Consider the following 26059-nt stretch of genomic DNA (forward strand, 5'->3'; position numbering starts at 1 on the left):
TATAACTTTTTACAAGTTTAGTTGCTTTCTTTGTCCATATTTCTCCTTCATTGGATAGTCTAGAAGCATAGTAATAGAATAGAGAGCCAATTAGCAAGTCAAGATCTCTAGGTTCTGCTTCCAGCTCTAATCTTTGTGAGTCACTTTAAAGTCTCTGTTTATCTAAGATGATAATTTACAGAATAGGTTTTTGCAAGGCAAATGGAGTTAAGTGGCTTGCCCAAGGCCACACAGCTAGGTAATTATTAAGTGTCTGAGGCCCTATTTGAACTCAGGTACTCCTGACTCCAGGGCCAGTGTCCACTGTGCTGCCTAGCAGTCCCCAGAATAGTTTTTGATCAAGAGTTCATGGAGGGAGTTTCTTCATTAGGAATTTCTTGCATCAATGAAATCAAAGGTTGAAACAAAATAAAAGAAAACAAAAATTAATTTTCCAATACCTTCCAGATAAGAAATTTGCCCCTCTCATTACAAAGAAAATTTTCTAGAGTGTTTGCATCCACAGAACTGGGAATGCATCTTGAATGCTTTTTTTGGTTTGTAAATTCAGAGCTGGAAGAGATCCTTCTAGTCCAGAGTCCATCTTTATATTTTGTGAACTCTTTGGCTTTACTGTGAATCTTATGAATCTAGTCTCAGAATAAGTCTTTTAAATAATTGAGATTATTGAAAATCAAGATGCATTTTTTTCCTAACCAGGTTCCCAGACACTTTGAAATCTAACCACTGAATGAAACTTTAGGATTGCCTGAATCCTAGATTATTAACCCCTAATATAGTCCAACCATTCTCCTGAGTTTACAGGGTGATCTTGACAATTTGTCAGGATTTTATGTCCAGGTCACTGCATACCAAATGCAGGATGCAGTTATAGTCTTTTATGAATGTCTTAGTTTTCTTTAGATTTGTTTGTGATTAGAACTAGAAGAGACTTCAGATCATTCAGTCTAAATTCTTCTTTTTAAGAAATTGAGAAATTGAGAAAATTGAGGTATTTAGAAATGGAATTTTAAAACAATTCTCACTTTAGTGTGAATATGCGATTGTGGTTTTAAGATGAAAAAAGAGAAAGGAAATGGATACAGAAATCCTAACTTCATATAAATAAAATACCGGAAAAAAAAAAAAGAAAGCACATCAATTCTGACAGGTACCCAGAGCCTGACCAACTACATTTTAGTAATACTCTCATGCAACCCTAACAAGATTCAATGAATTAGAATTATACAAATTCTAATCCTCTGATAGAGGGCTTGAGCAGAACATACCAGAAATTATCTAATATTGCTATCTTTGTTTCCCTAAATTGTTTCCAAGAACATTAAAGTACTAACTATGAATCTGTCTATATAATAGAATAGCCTGTGTTTTTCATTTGTTGTGCTGTAGGTGATAATGAGAAATCCTTCATGGGGAGCTTATACATGCCCTTAATACTTCATGTCAGGATACTGACATTAAGTTCTCTGGGAATTTTCTTAATTTTCCCCCCCTTAGGCACTAAATTGTCTTTTTAGCTTATTGTAAGGAAATAAAAACTTTGCCTTTTAGGGTTAGAAGTTCTGAGGATAAATTAAATTAAATTATAGCCTGAATATAATTTAGAAATTCAGACCCCCTCTTTTTACTGATGATCTCTTTAAAAATTCCTTTTTTGATAAGAGAGAGAGAGAGAGAGAGAGAGAGAGAGAGTGTGTGTGTGTGTGTGTGTGTGTGCATGTCTAGGAAATTATATAGCTTAAAAATATGCATATGCATATGGATGAATGTTGAAAAATTTTGATAACATAATTGGAAAAATAAAATAAAAAATCAATTAAAAAATAAATCACTATGGTAATTCCTGCCTTTTCTCAATTTTTAATTTTACTTAAACCTGGGTGGGTTAAAACTATTAGTGCAATCACTTGTATATTTCCTGAATATTTAATAGCCAAAAACTACAGCCTTTAAAAACAATAAGAACTCCTAAAAATCAAACTACCATCTTAATTGTCATTCAGCAATAAAATGAATCAGTACTTTTCTAGGAAATAATTTTCATACGATCAGACACCTTTTGATATGTACACATTTGTACCTCTTGGAATACCTACAGTTTACACTGTATTTGTGTTGTGTGTGTGCATATGACTATTTTCATGTGGTATCTTCCATGTTTGCCTGTCTTTATATTTCAGTGCATAACTCAGTAGTTCATATCAATTTGGTGCCTAATCTATGCTTGCTGATTAATTGAGCTCATCCTTCTCTTAAACCCTCTCTGCTTCCCTATTTTCTTCCCTGTTTGTTTGGGGACTATCATCCTTCCAGGTTTTCATATTTGTCCTTGATTCCTCATTCTTATTCACATCCCATATCCAACTTTCTTCCAAATCATGTCATTTCTACCTGCACAGCATTTTCCACATGTGATCCCAATTCTCTACCCACAGCTACTACTTAGCTCAAGGCCTTATCACCTCTTGCCTAGTTTATTACAATTGTGTTAAGTCTTTCTCCATTCAGTCCATATCACACAGTGCTGCTGAAGCTTTCTGAGAGTTTAGACTGTCTTTTGCCTTTCTTTGTATCCCTTTAGAACAATGCCTGTCCAAAGTAAGATCTTAATAACTGTTTATTGCCTCTGACTGATATAATGCTGTCACTTAGTGCAATAGCTCATTGCCTCAAATATCAAAAACCCTACACATCTTGACCTCAACCTGTCTTTTCATTATTTGCATGATCATTATTCCCTACATGCTAGGAATAGGTCTATGCTCTCTAATAATTACACAGGACTCCTCATTTCCTATCTGTAATTCTTTGTCTAGAGTGTTTCCAAGCCTACAAATCACTCTCACCCCATGGAATCTATCATCCTTTACACCACTGCTCTAGCACCACTTCCATGTATCCTTTCTGATTGTGCCCTCAGAACTACCTGTGTTTAATTACTTTATTTTTTGTTGATGTGTTTATTTTTTTAAGTCAGTGGGGTTAAGAGTGACTTGCCCAGGGTCACGCAGTCAGGTAATTATTAAGTGTCTGAGGCCGGATTTGTACTCAGGTCTTCCTGACTCCAAGGCCAGTACTCTAAACACTGTACCACTTAGTTGCCCCTTTTTAATTACTTTTTAATGTTGATCCTGTATATGCTTATATATGTTCTTATTTCCTTTCTTGCAATGTAAGCTTCTCATGAGGAGAGTTCATATATATTCCATATAGTATCTGTATCAGACTCACTTGATTGATCAGTCAATTGAATCTCATGATCCACATCATGTGCCAAAATTTTTCAGTTACTTCCCATGTTTTTCTTTTTTCTTTTTTGGCTAAAAGTCTTTAAAGGCAAGTTATTACATCATATGTTGCTTGTACAAGGTGTGTGGTGTGTGATGGTGAGGTGTGGTGAGGTGTGGTGAGGTGATCCATAGACATCCTAGTAGGATCAGTCTAAAGAGCATTAGCAGAGGTGGACAGTTAAGGGTTTCTCCTGAGTAAGGACAGATGGATAACATAAGTGTTTCCAAAAAATAACTGCCTAATGAATGACTTATTAAGAGATTGCATAGATTTGCATAGATGCCTAGGAAAGGGAAGGGTCCTGCTGGTTAATATAAGGGAGACCAGTACTTTCCACTCATGAGCCCAAAGGGCAAAACAAATTCGATATTAAGAAAGAGAAAATATCTCAAAAAAATAATATCAGGTATTCACTTAAATTTTTACAGATTATGAACCTTCAATAGCTTCAGTCTGCCATGTCAATCATTTGGTGATTCCATGTGACTGTCTTGCACTGTTGAGGTTAAGGAACTGAGAGGAGCAGTGACCTTGCATAGTTTGAAATGTTTAGGATCATAGTCTTCTTTCTCTACTGTAGGAAAGGGATCTAGTTCTGTTGTTTCAGTTGTCATTTTGACCCCCTTTTGTGTTTTCTTGGCAAGGATCCTGGAGGGTTTGTCATTTCCTTCTACAGGTCATTTTACAGATAAGGAACCTGAGGCAAATGGGGTTAAGTGACTTGCCAGAATCACATAGATAGTAAGTGTCTGAGGACAAATTTGAATTTTGGTCTTTCTGACTCCAGGTCCCACACTATCTACTTAGGCTAGGAATATTTTCTAATATAAAAAAAATACTAGCAAAAGACAAATGCCTTGATAGCTACTAAAGATCTAGAAAAGGAAAACCTTGGCATTACAGTTCTTGACACTGTCAATTGGTTCAGGATCAGAAACAAATATGATTTTATCAGTGGAAATTGTATTAAAGAGGATGGATGCATTAATTTCTATTCTGTCATTGGGACTTGGCCATCTGCTTGTAATCTGAAACTTCCTATTTCCATATATATATATATGTATATATATATACATATATATATATATATATACATACACACACACATATAAAAATTGAGAGAGAGAGAGAGAGAGAGAGAGAGAGAGAGAGAGAGATTGAGAGAGAGATTTGAGTGTTTGATTTATGGTAGCCTGTGATGTGACCTCCCTGAGTGTAAGACCTATTTTGCTTTCTGCACTTAGCACAGTAATAAATAATAAATAAATCCCCTTTCATTCATTCATTCATTTTCAGTGGCTGAAAGTAATTCCTGATTCAGGAAATACCTTTGCCATCTCCAGGTAAGAATGGCCAAGAAATTACTCATAACAATTAATACAGATTTCTTCCAAACCAAACTCAGGTGTGCAGTATTTCCCTAAAGTTAGGACTGGCAGCTAAGTGAAAGCATTTGGATACCAGGACAAGAAAAATTATATCCACTTTTCCCTTTTGATATTTTTCCTTTGGCAGCTACTTGAGAAAATGGGCCTCGTGCTTATTGGACAGGAGCTTTTATTGCTTTGGGATGAGTTGATCCATCACAGATGGGAGATGACATTTAGCTGTCTTCTATTGTTTTCCCACATTGCTAACTGTTGGCATGTTAGGTATATGATGTTTGAACCTTTTAGAACCACCAGGGTTAGGGCCTCACTGTAATGAATATTAAAGGTGAATAAATGTAGCAGTTCTGTCCTACACACAGCATTTACAAAAAGAACCAAGAAACCCTGTACCATTGTTGTGCCCTGTTCTATTGGGTGATGTAGTAAATCAAGTTAGTGAATGATTTTTTTTTAATCTCCACGCTATAGGCTGTCTACCAAGAGGTCTTTAAAAGGTTGATCTACTTCTAACTTTTAGGCTTCTAGCACTTGGGGCAGCTCGTGGTACAGTAAATAGAGAGCCTGGCTTAGATTCAAGATTTTGACCTCAGATACCATTGTGATCCTGGACAAGTTATTTAACCTTGTTTGCCTCAGTTTCCTCATCTGTCAACTGAGCTCGAGAAAGAAATGTCAAACCACTCCTTTGTCAAGAAAATCCCAAGTGGGATCACAAAAAGTTGGATACAACTCACCAGCAAGAAAGCTATAATCAGAGGGTGGAAGCATGAAAACAAGTAAAATAATCCCTTAAAAAAGTGATATATGTATAATTTGACATTTTAAAAATTGTGCCATTTCTGCAGTTTTCTTGTTGTAACTGTTTGTGATGAGACCATTTAAATGTTAAATGGTAATATTTCCTTACTGACTTTATTTGAAGTCTTGCTTTTGGTTGAGACTCAGACCAAATATTTCTCCTGCCTCTCAGTTTCTCCTTCTCCTCAATGACACTAGCAGTGTACTTGTCCCCTTAAAGCATTTTCTGTGCTTCTGCCCTGACTAAAAGTTTGATAAGAGTTTAACTGGTTTGTGTGTATGTGTGTGTGTGTGTGTGTGTGTGTGTGTGTGTGTGTGTGTAGAGAAAAATATTTCTTTTTTGGTTTATGTGCTTTTTCTTATTAATACTTGCCTATAAATATTCTTGAAATAAGATATTTCACATTGGATTATGAAAGGTTTTTGTAAGCAGCCATTCATTATGCCTTTCAATATTCCTGTGAGGCAGGTAAATAGTCCTTATCCCTATTTCAAATAGTGTACAATTAAATGAAATGTTTAAAATGAAAGGTGTTTTTTATCACATGTTGTTATGTTTTCAGTTGGAAAATCATGGATATTACTTAATAGTATCATGACATAGTTGCACTCTAGGATTTGTGATTAGACCTAAACTAAGGGAGTCCCATCTTGGGTTATGTTTGACATGTTGTTCTGAGAATGCCAGGATTCAGTAAGTAAGGACCCATAGTGAAAGCTTTTCATTAGCTGTTTAGATCAGGAGAGGAATTAGACTTGTGGTTTTATTGGAACTGATTGAAATCTAAACCATGACCTTTTCTGTTGCTTAAAATATTGGAGAGTTGCTAGCTCATAATATTCCTTTTTTTTTTAAATTTAATTTAATTTAATTTTTTTATTCTCATTTTGTACAAATGGTTTTTTTTTTACATTAATAAAATATTCTTGTTTAAGAGTAAACAAAATTACCCCTCCCTCCCATGAATATAGACTTGCTTGGGTGATAAAGTAAAGGGGAGAGAAAAAAATTAAAATTAAAAAAAATAATAGTAATAATTGTAGGTATGGCCAGGTGGCACAATGGACGAAGCACCAGCCCTGGAGCCATGAGTACCCCAACCCACATCCAGCCCCGTAGACCCAACAATCACCCAGCCATGTGACATGCAAGCTACCCGATCCCCACTGCCCCGCAAAAACCAAAAAGAAGAAAAAAAAAGACCCAAAATAAAATAAAATAGTAATCATAGTGTGAGTGGCTGGGTGGCAGACAGAGCACTGGCCCTTGAGCCAGGAGCACCTGGGTCCAAATCTGGCCCCAGACACCCAAAGATCACCCTGCTATGTGGCCCCAGGCAGGCCACCCAGCCCCACTTGCCCTGCACCCTCCCCCAATCAATAACAATAAAAAATGTGCTTCAGTCTTTGCTCCAACACCAACAACTCTGTCATGGCTGGATCTCATTCTTTATGATAAGTCCATCACAAAAGTTATTTCCATATTTTCCAACACTGCCATTGCTGATTGCAACTCCATCCTTTCTTATTTCTCCACTACCATGTACTATATTTTCTCTCTCCTTTCACTCTGACTCTGCTGTAGGGTCGCTGAGTGGCACAGCAGACAGATCCCTGGTCCTGGGGCCAAGAAGCCCTGAGCCCCCATACCACCCCTTGGGCCCAGAATCCACCTGGCCCCCATGGTCCTGGACAGGCCTTCCAATCCCAGCCCCTTGCAAGAAGTAAAAAAGAAAATGTGTTATATCTGACCACTCTCCCCACCATGGTCCATCCTCTCCTCCTTTATTCACATCCCCACCCCTTCCCCCTGCTCCCCCCCTCCTTCTTACTCCAGATGTCTATACCCCATTGAGCATATTTGCTGTTTCCTCTCCTAGTCACCTCTGATGAGAGCAAAGGTTCCCTCATTCCCCCTTGCCTCCCCTCTTCCATATCATTGCAATAGCTCATTGTAATAAAAAAAATCTTATTATGTGAAATATCTTGGCCTATTCCCCCTCTCCTTTTTCTTTCCCCCATTACATTTCCCTTTTTTTTCCTATTGACTCCATTTTTACACCATATTTTATCTTCAAATTCAGCTTTCTCCTGTGCTTCAACTATAAAATCTCCCTCTACCTGCTCTATTAACTGAGAGGGTTCATATGAGTATTATCAGTGTCATTTTTCTATACAGGAATACATGCAGTTCATCATCATTACGTCCCTCATATTTTCCCCTTCTCCAATCTCCATGCTTCACCTGAGTCCTGTATCTGAAGATCAAACCTGTTCAGCTCTGGCCGTTCCAAAAGGAACATTCCCCTGGTTCATTGAAACTCTATATTTTTCCCTGGAAGAGGACATTCAGCCTTGCTGGGTAGTTCATTCTTGGCTGCATTCTAAGCTCTTTTGCCTTCCGGTATATTATATTCCAAGCCCTACGAGCTTCCAATGTGGCTGCTGCTAAGTCCTGTGTGATCCTGACTGCAGCTCCAAGATATTTGAACTGTGTCCTTCTGGCTGCTTGTAATATTTTCTCCTTGACTTGGGAGTTCTGGAACTTGGCTATAATATTCCTAGGGGTTGGTTTTTTGGGATCTCTTTCTCGGGGAGGATTGGTGGATTCTCTTCATTTCTATTTTGCCCTCTGCTTCTAGAATATCAGGGCAATTTTTCCTGTAGTAATTCTTTGAAAATGATGTCAAGGCTCTTTTCCTGATCATGACTTTCAGGTATTCCAATAATTTTTAAATTATCTTTCCTAAGTCTGTTTTCCATATCAGTTGTTTTTTTCAGTGAGATATTTCACATTTTCTTCTAATTTTTCATTTTTTTGGTCTTGAAGTATTGCTTCCTGATTTCTGGTAAATTCATCAATCTCCCTGAATTCTGTTCTTTGTCTGAAGGATTTGTTCTCCTCAAAGAGTTTTCTTATCTCTTTTTCCAACTGGCCAATTTTGCTTTTTAAGGCATTGTTCTCCTCAATAACTTTTTGAACTGTTTTATCCATTTGACCTAGGCTGGTTTTTAGCATGCTATTTTTTTCAGCATTTTTTTTTTTTGGATTTCCTTGACTAAGCTGCTGACTTCATTTTCATGTTTTTCCTGCATCTCTCTCCTTTCTTTTCCCAGTTTTTCTTCCAACTCCCTCATTTGATTTTCAAAGTCTTTTTTGAGCTCTGTCATAGCCTGCGCCCAATTTCTGTTTGTCTTGGAGTCTTTAGATGCAGGAGGTTGTGCTTCCTCATCTTAAGACTGAGTATTTTGATCCTTCTTGGGCTCATATGCAAAATATTTCTCCATGGTCTTCCTTTTTTTTCTCTGCTTGCTCATTTTCCCAGCCTGGTCCTGGTTTTGGGGTGCTTCCCGAGATTTTGGGACACTCCCACAAGGGTCTCAGTGTGTGAGGCTCTGTCCTCCCTCCTGGTCTGTGAATGACCATATGTGCCCCCCTCTGCTATGGGGCTGAGGTGGGGGGGGCCTAGACTGGGATCAGGATCTGAATGTGGTCAGAGCCCCAGAGTCCTGTTCTAGAGGCAGAGGACAGAGCTCGGCAGTCTCTCTCTTCACTCCCCTCCCTCAGCTCAATGGGCTCATACCCTGGTGGCTCCTGCTTATGGGCGCAGCCTGCTTCTGTTCCTGGATCTGGGCTGGCGAAAGACCAAGCTGCTGGCTGTGTGCCCTGAGGGCTGGGCTCCACGTGCTCTCTCTGGCAGAGGTCCCCCGCTGTTCCCCCACTTTGTGCCTGGTGCTCTCTGGGGTGCAGCTCAGGAGACTCCTCTGCTGCTGTGAGCCTAGGCTCCCAGCGCCCTGGGGCTGCCTCCGGGAGGCTGATGTTCTTTAACTCTGGCAGGCCACCCCTCTGGCTGCTGCCCCTCTGACTCCAGGGGAGCAGAGCCTTTCTGCTCTTTTCCAGGTTACCTTGAGTAGGAGAACTGCCTCACTGGGTCCCTTTGTGGGTTCTGTCTCTCAAAAGTTTAGTTAGAATCCTTAGTTTCAAGTTTTATCAGAGAGTGCCTAAGACTAGATCCCTTCTTGTTGCCATCTTGGCTCCACCCCTCTCCATAATATTCCTTAAGTTCCCCATCTGAATGAGACTAAAATGTTGTTGGGAAATATTTAATAAAATAAATGGAAATAAAATAGCACATAGCTGATATTAATTTATGATTTTCTGAGTCAATATATAACTCACAAGGATCTTTATGTATGACTTAATGCATCTTTCCCAATTTGACTTAGACATCCCTTGCTTTGGGGGAATAATCAGTAAACCTATCAGAAATCATCAGGTCAAGAACCACATCATATAAGCATTACTCCCTTTTTTCAATAACATTGACAAATGGACTCCAATAATACCCTAGGTCCTACAAGGGAAACACAAAATGACAACTGCTCGTTTGTGATAATGTAAGAAGTAATGACTTCTTTTAAAACCACTTCTTTGACAGAAATATTCGCATCATGGCAGTATTTCTGTACTTTCTCTACCAATCTTTGCTTCCTGCTTATGCCTTGACTCACCTTGTTTTTTCCCAGTGGGATTTCTGCTAGTACCAGCAAAGCTCATCCTTTCCTTTTGACATAAACTCACTATCATGCTCTGGCTTCGGAACCATTAACTTGGCTCTCATTCTCCATCACCACCCAATCTAGTTCTGTATTTTTGAGCTAGAAGTTGTGTTCTTAACTTTTTTGTGTTCCATGAGTCTATTTGGGGATCTATCACAGTTTATAGATGCCATTTCAGAATATCTCATGTCTATTATAAAATAATTAGGATTTTGAAGAAAATGAATTATAAGCCAGTATTAGGAGAAAAAAAAGAATAAAAGTCTCCAGAAAACATAAACCTATAAAGGAAAAATGATTGGATGAGACCATTACAAGTAGAAGGAACTTTCCTGTGAATAAAGAGCACACACATAAAAATAATGTAATGCGTATAGCATGCATGTGGTATAGTTGTTTAACCATAACAGGGAATATATAGTTGAGTACTATTAGATAAACCTATAAAGCTTCTGCAAACTTGTTGGTCTTTAATCTTAGTTATGGAGTTTGAATTTGACTGAGTGGGAAATAGCCATCGAAAGGTGACAACAACATGACATAGAGGTATACATTTTGGAAATTCAGACCTGTAAATAATAAATTACAGTGGGAAGTGTAGTGAGAAAAGAGTGTAGTTTTGAAGGAAATGTCCAGGTAAAAGATTTCTACTAAAGTGGTCGTAATGGAATGTGAGAGAGATGAGAAAGCAGCCCCCCTAAGATTTCACTCAATATTAGTGGTGAGGCACATCAATTTAAAAAAACCCACTCAAGATCGACGTGCTACTCTCTGAAATGAAAGAAATGAAATAAGAAGAAAAGGACAGGGGAATCTTGTCTTTGTAATAGAAGGGTGCTTGGATATTTTATTTAACTTTATATGTAATAAGAAAATTTAGTGTATTTTTATAAAGTTAAATTAATGATACATCTATCCTACTGAAGCAGATTTTTAAAGCAGAGTTTATGTAGAGATCTCCCTAGCTCTGTTTACCTAGAAAGAAAGCAGAGATGTTTGAGGTGGGAAAAGAAAACATATCTGAGGTATATCTTACTGATTCAGATTGAATGACTGGTGCTATTACTCAAATATAAGTCTTAGTGATACACTATTTTGAAGTTGGGGGCAAACTAATATGTTTGGAGATCTCTGGACTTGGCTTCATTTTTTTAACAGTCTGGAAATAACCCTGTGACCTTGGACAAGTGACTTTCTCTCTCCAAAGTCTGATTCCATTATCTGAAAAATGGAGATAATAAGTCTTGCTCTGCCTATCTCACCCAATTGCAAAATGATATATTTAAGTGCTGTAAAATTATGCTAGAGTGTGTAATCACTTATGCTGTTGGTTGGCTATGTAGGCTAACAGACAATAGCTTATTTGGTGTAAGGGCAAATTACAAATAAATAAACACAAGGCTAGCCAGGAGAGACACTGTGTGGGTAGCCAAAGGAGCTCAGCTGTGAGCTAAGCCTAAACTGGCATCAGAGATTGGGGACCAGGTGATATATTGCTTCTTGGATATTTGGGAAAAGAATCTTGACTTGGACCAAGAACAGCAACATTTTGGAACTGGAAAGAGAAATATTAAGTTCAGGAGCCAGGGCAGAAAGACTTGGACGAGGAATTTGCTGAATATAGGATCAAGGAATCTTAGTAAGCCTTGCCTTCTATGGTGAGCAAAGTTGCCCTCTGAATTTGTTTTCTATTCTTATTCTTATCTAATTGAGGATCTCATCATTCCTTATCACCCATCCTTTGGTAGTTTCTGTGGATGATATACAGTGTATAATCTCCTTGAGAACAGTAACTGTCCTGGTTTTTTTTTTTGGATCCCTACTGCTTAGTATAATATTTGGCACATTTGTTGTTGAGGTATTTCAATCTTATTTGACCCTTCATTACTCTATTTGGGGTTTTCTTGGAAGATATTAGAATGGTTTATCATTTTCTTCTGCAGCTCATTTTTGTAGATGGGGATACTGAGGCAAACTCAGTTAAGTGACTTGTCCAGGTTCACACAGATTGTCTGAGACTAGATTTAAAGAGGAGTCTCCCCGATTCCAGCCTAGTGCTCTATCCTTGACAAATCTGACAAATAGGTTTTTAAAAAATATTTATTAAAATAAATTGTAAGGGACAAGAGATTATAGATTTGAAATTGGAAAAAAAAAACCCTTCCAGCCTATCAAGTACATCTTGCTCATTTTATATATGAGGTAAAGGAGCATCAGAGAGTTTAAGTGAGTTGTTATGATTATATGTCTAAAGTGGAATTTGAATCTAGGCTTTATCCAGCCAGTCATCACTTCTGTTCTCAAGTTAATGACCAGACTTTGTACTGGCACAGCAAATTTTCTGTTATCACTAAGTTTTAGATTTTTGTTTTCTTGTCCTGATGGAAATTTCCATTCTGTTCATTGTTTGTTGAGCAGTATACTGCTAGTATCTTCTTGCCTTTAATACTTTTATTATAAACATATTATATTAAGGTGGCAGTTTTGAATATGTTTTTACATTTATGTGCTATTTCCCAAAATAGAAATAAGATTTTTTTTTTTTTTTTTTTTTTAGTTTTTGCAAGGCAAATGGGGTTAAGTGGCTTGCCCAAGGCCACACAGCTAGGTAATTAATTATTAAGTGTCTGAGACCAGATTTGAACCCAGGTACTCCTGACTCCAGGGCTGGTGCTTTATCCACTGCACCACCTAGCAGCCCCTAGAAATCAGATTCTTGAAGACAGAATGTATAAGCATTTATGAAGGAATTTCAGTTATTAACAGTTTAAGGTCAGATAAATGCATGTAATAACTAATTTTCAACTGTTCAGAACTAGGTGGAGATTGAGTTCCAAAAATATATGACTCATAAGTAGCTTTCTTTCCCTTTGAAATAACAAAACTTACTAAAATAAAAGCTAGCAAACAGATTGTTACCATTTTTTTGTGGATGCCACCTTTGTTTTCCATGTATGACATTAGGGTCATATCTAAGAGTAAAGTGGCCAGGTAGCATCAATATGAGCAGTTCACAACCTGCCAGTCATTTGAGGGTCTCAGAACTTCCCCTACCTAAAGAATAATTAGGATTATCATATATTAGATCTCACTTCAGTATCAGTGATGAAGTCCTCATGGTAGCAGTATCCTAATTGTTAACTAACCCAGAAACTTGATTGTTTGTGGTCTAGACATTCCTATTATTTAGGCCTTTTAGGTTCTACCTCAGTCAGTATTATCATTTACAGTGAAGGGGAAAAGAGCATCAGGCTATCACTCTTAGATGGCATTTAAAAGAAAAATACCCTTGAGAGTCTATGAAATGCTTCATGGATGCTTTTATTCCCTTTGGTTCAATATCTGTGAAAATATTAGAATCAAGTTGGTTTCTAGGCATCAAAAAGTAAAACTAGTCCTGCAAAAAGTCACCTCACAGGAGGTAAGATTGTTGCTGATTTCAGCAGGGGATGGAAGTTAGTCATTGACAATTTTGACCAAATTTTCAAGTTACAAAGGATAAGCACTAAAGCTATCTTAAACATATTCCTACCTGACATCAAAAGGTATGAAAACAATCTGTTTTAAAAATCTAATTTTTGCTATTTATCTTTAAGCTATTTATCAGAATGAATGATATTTATAAAATAACTGCTTGACCATGGAAGTTAGATGATTTAGACAAGTCTGCAAGAGTTTTACTGTGTAAGTCAATGTAAATTTTATATTAAGAAAGATAACAGTTGTAGTAACTGCTATTCATTAGAGCCTGGGGCAGTTGAAATGATGACAGAGTGAATGAATCCTTGAGGCTGATGCATGAAGGAATAGCCAAAAAAAAAATCTTAAGAATTCAGCATGGAAATAGTTTCTGCTATGGGCTCTGCCATCGTGTCCAGAGCCATGACCAGCAAAGTATTTTTATTCATTTTTAAAATTAGGTATGCCACCAACATTTTTATGCTGCATGCACAGTAGTCATTTTTCAAAATTTAATAGTACTTAAAAAACCACCACTCTTGCTGTATCCTACATAACATTTTAAAGACTATTTGCTTGACAGAACTTAGTTTTTAAATTCTGGATTTACACAAGCATAAAACATTTGAAATTGGTAAACACATTTCCCATCCCCTATTTAAGTATAATTCCACAAAGGTAAACCCAATATTTTTGCTGTTTTTAAATTAAAAAAAGGATTTTGGAAGGAGATCTTTATGTTGAAATTCAGAACATCAGAGGTTTTTTTTTTTAAGGTAATTTAATTTTTTTTTATTTAAGACAATGGGGTTAAGTGACTTGCCCAAGGCCACACAGCTAGGCAATTTTTAAATGTCCGAGGCCTGATTTGAACTCAGGTACTCCTGACTTCAGGGCCTGTGCTCTATCCACTGTGCCACCTAGCTGCTTCACAAGCAGTCTTTAAAAATAATAAAGAACCCTACCCCTATACTAATCCTATTCATTCAATATGTTTTTATGATGTCCCCTTCCTGTTTTGTTTCATAATTATAGCTGATATTTGCAAGTTGATATATGAGCATTTTTTTCTTTTGAACCTTACATTGACTCTGTGAGGTAGATAATAGAGGTGTTTGTAGCCACATTTTTTCAGATGAGGAAACTGTGGTCCACAGATTGAATGACATCTAGTCAGTTTCAGGAATAGGATTTGACTTTATCCAATATGCCACATTCTGTAAACAATTTTGGATTGAATGATGAACTTAATTGTTTTATAATATCTATTTCAAGTCCTTTGCAACTGTTGAAAATGTTAGAATGTTTAAGCAAAGTTTTTTTCTTGAAAAGGTGATGGGGATTGTGTATCTATCTAAACAGTGTTTTGAGAAGAAATGACAATGATATATGTATTATCCAGTCAGTGTAGTTTGTTGTGACACCTTTGATTTCATCAGTATGGGACTCCTTGTGAGAAAACCACCTCTCTCAAATTTTGAACTTTTTCTAAAACTTAATTGTCTTTTGTTGGCAAAGTCTCCTGGTAAAGAACATTGGCTTAGTAATAGACTGTGGATCACTTTTCAGTAGATTGAACTTGAACAACTCCCTTAACTTTTTTGAGACTTAGTTTCCTAATTCCTAAAAATGTGAGGCTTTCTTTAATCTTGCCTAATTCCTAGTATTGTTGTTATCTTCAATTCAGGTGTATTTTTCACCTGGTGCACAATGTATAAATGGAAGCTTCCATAATTTGCCTTCTCCATCTTTCCAGTTACTCCCCTTTGCACAACTAATAAAATTAATCTCTGACTCCAAAACCCTCCTTGTGCTTTCCTTATCTCTTTTCTTTTGTTCCTTATTCATTATGCTTAGAATTTCCTCTATCTCTGCCCCCCTCCAGCTATTTATATCTCATCCACACTCATCCCCAATTCAATGGCCATCCCAACTTGAATCTCAGATAGGTAATGAATGACCTTTTCCTTCAGGACCCCCATGCTTCACAACTCTTTAGCATTCACATAGCATGACTCAAATTTACCTTGAGATATTTTATATGTGTTTCTCTTAACTTAGTATAGATTATGTGCTTATTTAAACATTGTATCCCACTCACTACATAATATACTTCACATAATACTGTAGACATTTAATAAATGCTTGTTGATGATTGATAGTCTTGTCTTCATCTTTTTTGCAACAGTTTTTCCATAGTTAAGCTAGGGGAAGCAGCAAAATCACTCTCATTTAACAGCTTGGTTAGTATGCTTTGAAACTAGGTCAGATTAATACCTTAGGCCCTCTTATCATTCCAAACCAGTCTTCATTTCCTTCTTGGCAAAGATAAACACAGATTAGTGGGAATGTCTGTTATAGTCTAGGAATATAAAGACAACATATGTGGGCTTTGACTTAAAAGGAGATATTCCAATTCACACCAAAATGTAGTCATGAAAAAGATCTTAGATATTGATGCAAAAGGCCCAGGTTACTGCATCCTAGTTTGAAAATCATATGGAATTTCAACTTTGTAATATGTCTGTTTTGTCAAAGGTGGGGTGGAACTGGATTAGATCACAAGCATCTGACCTTTTCCTAATACTGTTCTAGTTCAGGAATCTTGTATTTTATGTCAGACTTCTTCCAATCCTATTATAAAGTGTCACCAATTCGTTTCTTGAGGGCTAGCTCAGCTCTGGCAGCCGGAGCTGCCAGCAATTTGAGGCTGTTTACATTAAAGCTATCACCTGCTTTCTTGAGACTTGGATATTTTTTTTTTCCATTAGAGCTGCCTCTCTTATCAGCTTTGTAAAGTACACAGGAGTGACTGACAGAGACCTGGATGATTCTCAGATCAGATATTCTGCATAGCATTTTTGACCTAAAATTTTTCTGTGCATTTCAGTTTTGGATGTTCTTGAGCCATTTACCTCTGAAATCTGAAGAGGAAGCAGTCAAGTTGCATTATTATTTTTAGTCTCATTATTATATGATTATACATAATATTTAATATAATTTTTATGCATATAGTAGCATAGATTATATTTGAAATATTACAAATTCCTAGGATATGGAAACTTTTTAGAATTGCTCTTTTAGAAATGTAGAAGTTTTCCTTTCATTCTAGGGTGACCAGTTACATTTTTTTTTTAGAGACAGATGTTAATGTCTTTTCCTTTGACCAGTTATCTTTAGCCTTTAGTAGTATCACCAGTTGTTGCTTTGTTTTGGACTTGGAGCCCTGGAGGTGGCTTCCACAGATGCAGATTTCTTTTTATTTATGTATTTAAAGCAATGGGGTTAGGAGTGACTTGCCCAAGATCATTCAGTTAGGCAATTAAGTGTCTGAAGTTGGATTTGAACTCAGGTCCTCCTGACTCCAGAGCCAGTATTCTATCCACTGTGCCACCTAGCTGCCTCTCAGATGCAGGTTTCTTATGTCATTTATTAGTAAAGACAACTTGGCAGAGTTATCATCAGGCAACTTTATTATCCAGATGTGACTGAGTTCCAAAGCCAGCAAACTGCCAGTAAAAAAAATCACAATTAGAGTGGTTGATGGCCAAGGGAAGGTAACTTAACCAATTAGTTAAATGGACTTGACAGGAAACCTTTTATGACTGAGAGGCTAATCAGGATTCTCTGGGACATAGACTACTAGGCTCATTTATTGATTGCAATTCTGTGTAGCTCTTTAAAAAAATAAAGAAAAAAGAAACACTCCTTCCACTATATAGCTTCACAGTATGCCAGGAAAAGTATTGTATAGGGCACTGGACCTGGAGTCTGAATGTTCAGGGTCTGAATCTTGAAACTAGTTATGTGACCTCACACAATTTTCTAAACTGTTCAATGCCTCACTGTCCTCATCTGTAAATGAGACCTTTAGACTTAAAGGGATTATAATGTCTGTTTCAGCTGAAACTGAATTAGAATTATTATAGGTTAGAGTTACTTGGGAGAAATGAGATCAGCTAACCCAAATACTTCTTTTTCAAAGTACAGAAACTGAGGCAGAGTGAGATGAATTGACTTCCTTGTGTCTATGGAGCTATTCAGTTTGAGAATGTTTTTGAGACAATTGGGGTTGTGACTTAACCTAGTAAATGTCAGAGGATAGATTTAAACTCAGATCCTTCTGACTCCTGGAGCACTATCCCCTCCACCACCTACCTTCCCCTGGGGTATTGTTTCTGATTAAGTTATTGCCTGTTTTGAGAATGCAAGAAGTCAGAATCCATCATTCATTGAAAGGCAAGTAGTCTTTATTGGCCTTGGGCATTTTTTTAAATCAGGGGAATTAAATAGGCTATTTCATCCAGTATAAATCTGAGCATCATATTAGACCCTTACATCTGGAGTAGGTCTCACAACCTTTTCATTTGAGGAGTTAAAGCTGATGAAGGATTCCCTACATCTGTGGAGTCCTTAGGAGAGGACTAATAAGATGGGAGGAAGCATAGAGAACAGGTGTTTGAAACACTGCTGCTACCTGTGACCCAGCACTCCAGAGTTTTATGGGAACAAGATTAAAATGTAATGGGGAAGCAAGTATTTAACAAAATAAATAAAAACATAATAAAACATAGATAATATTACTTTTACCATTAGTCAATTTACCACTCCTAGGGATTTTTATGTATTGATTAGTGACTCACACCTGTTTGTTTGACACCATTGATTTTAGAGTATGATCTTAAGGAGGGGAGGGTATTTAAAGGGAAGGTAACAAGTATGGATTTAGCACTAATTTAGTATATCTCTGGCACTCTTCTTGCCAATTTTTTTTGTTGGTTTTGTTTGTTTTGATGGGTATCTAATCACACACCTAGTAAGTATATGTGCTGCAGGATTTGAATTCCTGACTCCAAGCTGCCCCAATCCAGTTCCTTTTGTAGATATGGAACTAAGCCAAACAGGGTTATTAAAAGATTTGTCAGTGGTAGCATGGTCACTAAATGCCTGAGGCTAGCTTTGACCTAACATCTTCATGACTCCAGTCCTAGAATTTTGTCCATTGAGCCATCTGCCTCTGCCAGCATGTGTAGGCAAGGACCAGCACTGTTCTTGCAAATATTTTTAATATAAGTCCCTTACAAATATTATTTCATTTAATCCTGAGGACAAGTCTGTGTGATGTAGGATATTATTAGCCTCAGTTAAAGGTTGAGGAAACTAAGACAGAGAGAGATTAATTGACTTGCTGAGAATGTCCCAAGGCAGATTTGAACTCTGGTGATCAAAACTAATTCTTTAGTCATTGTGAAACCTAGTTCCTTCCAGACCATTTCTTGTCTGCTGAGAAGTGTAACTTGTCATCCAATAATGTGAGACCAATCTGAAAGTAGAGAGTGATTAGTGAGTTTAGGAATCTTCTGCCATTTCTAACAAAGTCATAATCCTCGCATAGAGATTTGGTTTGTTTAACCTTTCAGGCTGGTTTAGATCATAAAGACTAATCAGCAATATTTTTTAGCAATTTAGGCTAGGAAAGTAAAGCATTTCCCATGAGGAGTGATCTACAACCAGGGGGATCAATCAAGGGAGAAAGGGGAGTATTTGGAATGTGAGTTACATAATATATTATCAGAATAAGAAAACAACACTTGTGGAAAGTTGAGAGAGAAAGGGAAGAGACCACATTATTTTAGAATTGTGGAAACAGATGTTTTCGAAAAATCTTCAGGGTCTTTTATCCAAGCATAGCAAAGTAGTTGTCTTTGCATGTCCTTGCAAAGGGGTTGTAGACTGTCAAGAGTTGGGGGATTTCTATATTATTCATCAGTAAAAATGCATCAAAATAATTTTATTTTGAAGTCATTGTTAATAGAGTTCTTCACTTGTTTTTATTTACTCTACATTGGTCTATATAATAAAGAATTTTGTGAGTAGACAGGATTAGATAAGTATGATGACAGCTATATGGGCTAAAAGGACCATTTAAATTTTTTTTTTACAATTGCATGTTGTGTATGACATTGTCAATAGCAGGTCTACTATGATTGTACTAGATCTCTGAACTGTTGAGATGAGCTATAGCCATCATAGTTGATCAACTCAAACTGTTTTTGTTAATATATACAATGTTCTCTTGGTTCAAAAGCATTTCTTTTGTAAAACTAATATAATCTAGGTATTTTTATAGGTATATGTGGAGAAAACAATAAAAAGAATTTAGTAGAGATATGAGAGAGAAATATTTATGGGATTGAATGGCTTACCTCACATAGCTTGGTGATTGTTAAGTGTATGAGTTCCTCCTGACTTCAGGATAGGTACTCTATCCACTGTGCCACCTAGTTAGCTGCCCCTATCATCTATTTTTTAAAATTGTCTTTTGTATTATGCCATTTTCCCCTCTGTAATCTTCTTCTCTTCCATTTAATTTGATTCATGTTTTACAACATGATTAATATGTATTTATGGTTAGACTTGTAAAGCTATATTAGTTTACTTTCTGTTTAGGGGACTGTAGAGGGAATGGAGGGAGAAAGGGAGAAAAATGTAAAACTCAAATCTTTGTAAAAAATGAACTACTACTGCATGTTAGTTGGAAAAATAAATTTTAAAAAATTTAAGTTTAAAGATATAATTGGGAAATATTTAACAAAATATATTAACGTATTGACTGTTATTCAGTATATGTGCATATGTATGTGTTTAGTATAAATATAAATGAACATATAGAAATATTAATAAAAATAAACATATCTTAAAAAATAAAAGTCATATTCCATGTCAAAGAAATGAATGAAGTCCAAGCCTCTCATCCATCTAAATCTAAGGCCCTTTATGGAATCTAATGCCTCTCATTTTATAGATAACTGAGTTTCACTAAAGTTAAATGTCTTTCTCAAAGTCACAGTTTAGTAAGTGGCAGAACCTGAATTCAAGTGCACTTGAACTGACTCCTTGTCCATGTTGTGGATTATAGCAGCTTTAAAGTCCTATTAATTATTCTATAGGAGTTTTTCTTCATATAGTAGAAAGGGATCTGAAAACTTGGAAGACTTGGTTACAAGCCCCACTTCTGACACATATTAATAGTGGGGTTGTGTGTCAAGAAAATTAATCTTCCAATCAGACCTCAGATACTTACAAGCTTTTTGACCTTGAGCAAATCATTTAAGCCTGTATCATCTAATAAAATGAATTAGAGAAGGAAATGATAAACTTTTCCAGTATCTTTGCCAAGAAAATCCCAAATGGGGTCTTGAAGAATTGGACAAGACTAAACACAGCAAGTCTTTTTTTTTTTTTTTAGGATTTGCAAGGCAAATGGGGTTAAGTGGCTTGCCCAAGGCCACACAGCTAGGTAATTATTAAGTGGCTGGGGCTGGATTTGAACTCAGGTACTCCTGACTCCAGGGCCAGTGCTCTATCCACTGCGCCACCTAGCTGCCCCGATAACAGGCTTTTGATAACTCAGTAATCCTAAAAATTGTAGAAAAGGTGCTATCTTGCATTGGGAGAGGGAATTTCCTTGTTTGTGAAATGCCTATACCAATGAAGTCATCAGTCTAATTACTGCACAACCATCCTCTGCCTTTTTCTTTCAGTGGTAAATACCAGGTTGCATTAGAAGAAGAGGTGAGAAGTCAATTGAATCCTCTCTGATTTCTAATATTCAGTATCTCTAGTTTAGTGGGAAAGTTTCCCTAAACCCTCTTTGAACACCATCCATTCCCCTCCTTAGCTACATATTTATCCCTATTTCCTTCCCAATATGCATTCTATGGGCTAGTCAAAGTAGTCATACTGCTATGTGAAGAACACACTCAAGCCTTGCTTGATTCATGTGATTAGCTTCTCTCTTCCTTCTGTTTTTTTTCAAACCCAAGGCCATCAAGGCCTTGCTCAGGCCTCAACTTTCTCCACCAGAATCATTTGCTTTCCCTGCCTTTAGAGATATTGTAGTACTTGTAATCTGCAACACATTATTTAACTTGTAATTAATTATATACTATTTTGTAATGTCCCCTAATTGTTTCTTAGCTCACTTAGATTATAAATCATAATTAGATTATTAAAGAGAGGTCAGCTCTTTGGGTATTTTAGAGTAAAACTAATGGGATACCTGTCCTTGAGGAGTAGGGCAGGGAGAGAGGAATTGCCATAGTCCAGAGTCTGCTCTACTGTTATATAGGTTCAGGAATTTAATTTTTTCTTTTCTCCAATTCACTTTCATCAGGGAACTTTCATTTTCTGAAATAGTGATACATGTTACCTAGTCTAACAAATACTACTTCATAGTTTAGGAAGTTACTTGATTAATTTACAATGAGTAGATTGAGTGATGGGAATATGCATATGTATTTTTCAGGCCTACCTGCCCTTCTTGTTTCATGCCTCCTTCTCCCCCCAGCCCCTGGCCCCCTCCCTATCCAATAACCCTGGGAAAAATTGAATTAACTATCAGTAGGTTAAATTGAATAGATTGAGCTAGGTGTCACAGTGGTATAGAATGTTTGAATTCAAATTTAGACTTAAACTCACTAGTTGTTTTACCCTCTTACTATCTCTAACACACATGTTGTAAAAATTAAAATGTTTTTCAAATATTATTAACATTAATAAGTGAGATAATATACTTTACACAAATGATTAGATTTTGTTGAACTTGTTTCGTTACAGAATACATATATCTTGTGCTAGTAGTACTTCTCTGAAGATGTGGTGACATACTTTTATGGTATTATTGAATAAGCATAGACATTTATCATTTATTAACTTTACTTTTTCAGTATCTTTGTTTCCTTAAGAATACATTTATTATTCATTCAGAAGTATTTTTTTATGTTTCTGGTAGTGACATTTCAGAGATAAAAATGAAAGAATGGCTGCCTTCAATGTGCTTGCATTATACATGAAGGGTAAAAGAAAGAAAAAATATTTGCACAAATAAGTAAATATATAGTAACTGAAGGGAGGATGAGGGTAATAATTGATAGAAGGATCAAGATAGACCTGATATTATTGAAATAATGCTTGAAGGCCATGGGAATTTTTAGAGGTGGTGGCAACCTGTGTTTATGTATTTTTCAGGAAATGGAAAACAAGTGACTTTTGATTTTATAACTTGATTTCATATATTACATTTTTAAATGCAGAATTTCAAAAAAGAATTTTAGGTAGGATGCCTTATATACTTTCATGAGATTCGAGACATACCAAAATTTTATCAACCACATTTATAAATTACCTATTGAGATTGGTTATTTTCTACAGTTTGCCAATTTGTTCCATTCACAAGAATTATTTTTATGTTCATTTCAGATTTTTGATCCTATTTCCCACATTTTTTTCACCATATTTAGGTGTTAATCCTTATGTAATGATCTTTTTAAATGGAAGGATATTTTGAGATCATCAGTTTCAACTAAAAGAAAAAATCTAGGCAATCAGCTAGAGAGAACTACAAACTGTAATTGCTTTTCTTAGATCACTTGACTGGGTGAAATTTGTTCCAGGCTAGTTTTATAGTGTTTTCACATGTGTTTCATGCATGTTATTTTTAAAGTTCCAATGTTGAAATAGTGTTTTCTTTATTTTAAGCTGTTCTTAAAGTCTGTGCTGATGGAGGTGCTAACCGGTTGTATCATTTAACTGAAGGAGATCAAGAGAGGTATGTTGACTTTTAGAGCATTCAGAATTTTATGTACCTGATCAGTATTCTGGCCTCCCAATATCCTCCATTGTCTACTATGAGGTAATCAACTCTTTCAAAAATATCAATAGAACCATATTGAGCACTGTCAAGAACTAGTTCATATTCCTTTACTGTTTTCTGTTAGGCACAGGAATAAAAAGAGGCTAGTGTTATTCTCTTGTCCTAACTTGATAAAACATAGGTGTTTTCATGCATTAATGCTTTTAAAAATTTTGCCCTAACTCTCCATGAATTTCTGGACTAGGTGACCTCTAAGGTCTGTTCCAATTCCTGTTTTCTGTGGTTCCCCAAATCAGTGGGGAACTGGAAATGGAAGTTCGAGTTGTTATTAATGCCGTTAAAATGAATTAAAAATGAACACATGTAAATGAAATACATATTTTGCTATTTGAAGATGTGACATTTTTATAACACTGCTGAGGAAAGTCTAGTATAATATACTTTGACTTAATTACTTCTGAGTTATGCACTCATATATCTTTTAGGGAATAAATAGTTCATCCCTTAATGATTTGCTATATATACTTTCTAGTTTCCTCAGTCTTTACATGGTGCACTATTTTTAGTTGAAAGAATTACTAGTGGTGAGAAGGATAGGAATTACTTTTAAATACAACTCATTGCTAACATATTTGTGGTTTAACCCTTGATATGCACACATTCATTTATATTCTGCTTATAAGCTGATTTACTATTAAATGTAGTTCCATTTCCACCAAATTTGCTTTTAGAGAAATATTGCCACCTTCCAGAAGATAAAGCAGTTCAATGAAGAGTGAGTGAATCCCCTTATTTGTTAGCAAAATACTTTAATTTTATATATATGATTGTTGAAGTGTGGATATTATGATGCTTTGAAATGACCTCTTTGCAATCAGATTTCATAGTTAATTTTACCTAAATTTTCAGCAATTGAGTACTTGTTTAAATGGAGATGTCTAAATAATATTTCAGTAATTATAGGACTTGTCAGTTTTTTTTTTATTTTTTTGAATTCTCATTTTTCCCCCAATCCCGCATCCCTCCTTCCACCCCCCCACACCCCACAGAAGGTATGCTTTACATTGTTTCCATGCCATACATTGATCAAAATTGAATATGTTGAGAGAGAAATCATGTCCTTAATTTAAGGAAAAAATAAAATATAAGAGATAGCAAAACTATATAATAAGATACTTTTTTTTTGGTAAATTAAAGGTCTTTGTTTAAATTCCAGAATACTTTCTTTGAAAATAAATTGTAGTTTCCATCACAGATACCCTAAGATTGTCCCTGATTGTTTCATTGATGAAATGAGCAAGTCCATTAAGGTTGATCCTCACCCCCATGTTGCTGTTAGGGTGTACAATGTTCTTTTGGTTCTGCTCAACATCAGTTCATGCAAATCCTTCCAGGCTTCTCAGAATTCCCATCCCTCCTGGTTTCTAATAGAACAATAGTTTTCCATCACATGCATATACACAATTTGTTCAACCATTCTCCAATTAATGGACATTACCCAATTTCCAATTCTTTGCTACCACAAACAGGGCTGCTATGAATATTTTTGTACAAGTGATGTTTTTACCCTTTTTCATGATCTTTGCAGGGTATAGACCCAATAGTGGTATTGCTGGATCAAAGGGTATTGCCTTTTGAGCATAATTCCAAATTGCTCTCCAGAAAGGTTGGATGAGTTCACAGCTCCACCAACAATGCATTAGTCCCAGATTTCCCACATCCCTTCCAACATTGATCATTGTCCTTTCTGGCCATATTGGTCAGTCTGAGAGGTGTGAGGTGGTTCCTCAGATATGCTTTAATTTGCATTTCTTTAATCAATAATGATTTAGAGCAACTTTTCATATGACTATGGATCACTTTGATTTCCTCATCTGTAAATTGCCTCTGCATATTCTTTTACTGCTAGTCAATTGGGGAATGGCTTGGTTTTTTTTTTTTATAAATTTTATGAATTTGACTCATTTATAAATGAGTCCTTTGTCAGAAATACTAGTTGTAAAAATCATTTACTAATTTACTACATTTCTTTTGATCTTGGTTACAGTGGTTTTGTTTGTGCAAAAGCCTTTTAATTTAATGTAATCAAAATTATCTAGTTTTTTTTTAAGGTTTTTGCAAGGCAAATGGGTTTAAGTGGCTTGCCCAAGGCCACAGAGCTAGGTAATTAAATGTCTAAGGCTGGATTTGAACTCAGGTACTCCTGACTCCAGGGCCAGTGCTCTATCTACTGCGCCACCTAGCCACCCCTTCTAGTTTGTTTTTAATAATGTTATCCATGTCTTCCATGGTCATAAACTGCTTTCCTTTCCATAGTTATGACAGGTAAACTGTTACTTGTTCTCCTAGTTTGCTTATAATATTGTCTTTTATGTCTAAATCCTGTACCCATTTTGATCTTATCTTGGTATTGGGTGTGAGATGTTGGTCTAATCCAAGTTTCTGCCATACTAATTTCCAATTTTTCCAACAGACAGTGTTTTTATCCCAAAAGCTGGACTCTGGGTTTATCAAACAGCAGATTGATATGATCATTTTCCTGCTATCTCTTTCACACCTAGTCTGTTCCACTGATTTACCACTCTATTTCTTAGCCAATACCATACAGTTTTTTTTTGACATGCAAAAGTCTTTATTAAGCACTTACTATGGACACATAAATGAAAAGAATGACAGATCCTGCCCTCAAGGAATTTCCATTCTTTTTTTTGTTTTAGTATAATTACTTATTTAATTTTTCTTGTAGATGGAATTATTGTATACATAAATGCATATTTCCTAAATGTTATGTATAGTGTTTTTTCCCTCCCCCTCCCCACCCCCCACCCCCACAGAAGGCAGTTTGTCAGTCTTTACATTGTTTCCATGGTAAACATTGATCCAAATTGAGTGTGATGAGAGAGAA

The 26059-nt window shown here is 36.2% G+C and overlaps 1 protein-coding gene across 1 annotated transcript in view; it reads left to right on the top strand.

The window, feature by feature from the left end:
• Positions 1–26059, top strand: part of LOC141492802 (thiamine pyrophosphokinase 1-like) — a 485555-nt gene that overhangs the window by 179466 nt on the left and 280030 nt on the right. Inside the window, exon 4 of the mRNA XM_074193473.1 lies at positions 23040–23109. Within this exon, the coding sequence (XP_074049574.1) occupies positions 23040–23109 (70 nt within the window). The remainder of the gene's footprint in view (positions 1–23039; positions 23110–26059) is intronic.

The sequence above is a fragment of the Macrotis lagotis genome, chromosome 7 (assembly GCF_037893015.1).
Source record: "Macrotis lagotis isolate mMagLag1 chromosome 7, bilby.v1.9.chrom.fasta, whole genome shotgun sequence".
Taxonomy (NCBI): Eukaryota; Metazoa; Chordata; class Mammalia; order Peramelemorphia; family Peramelidae; genus Macrotis; species Macrotis lagotis.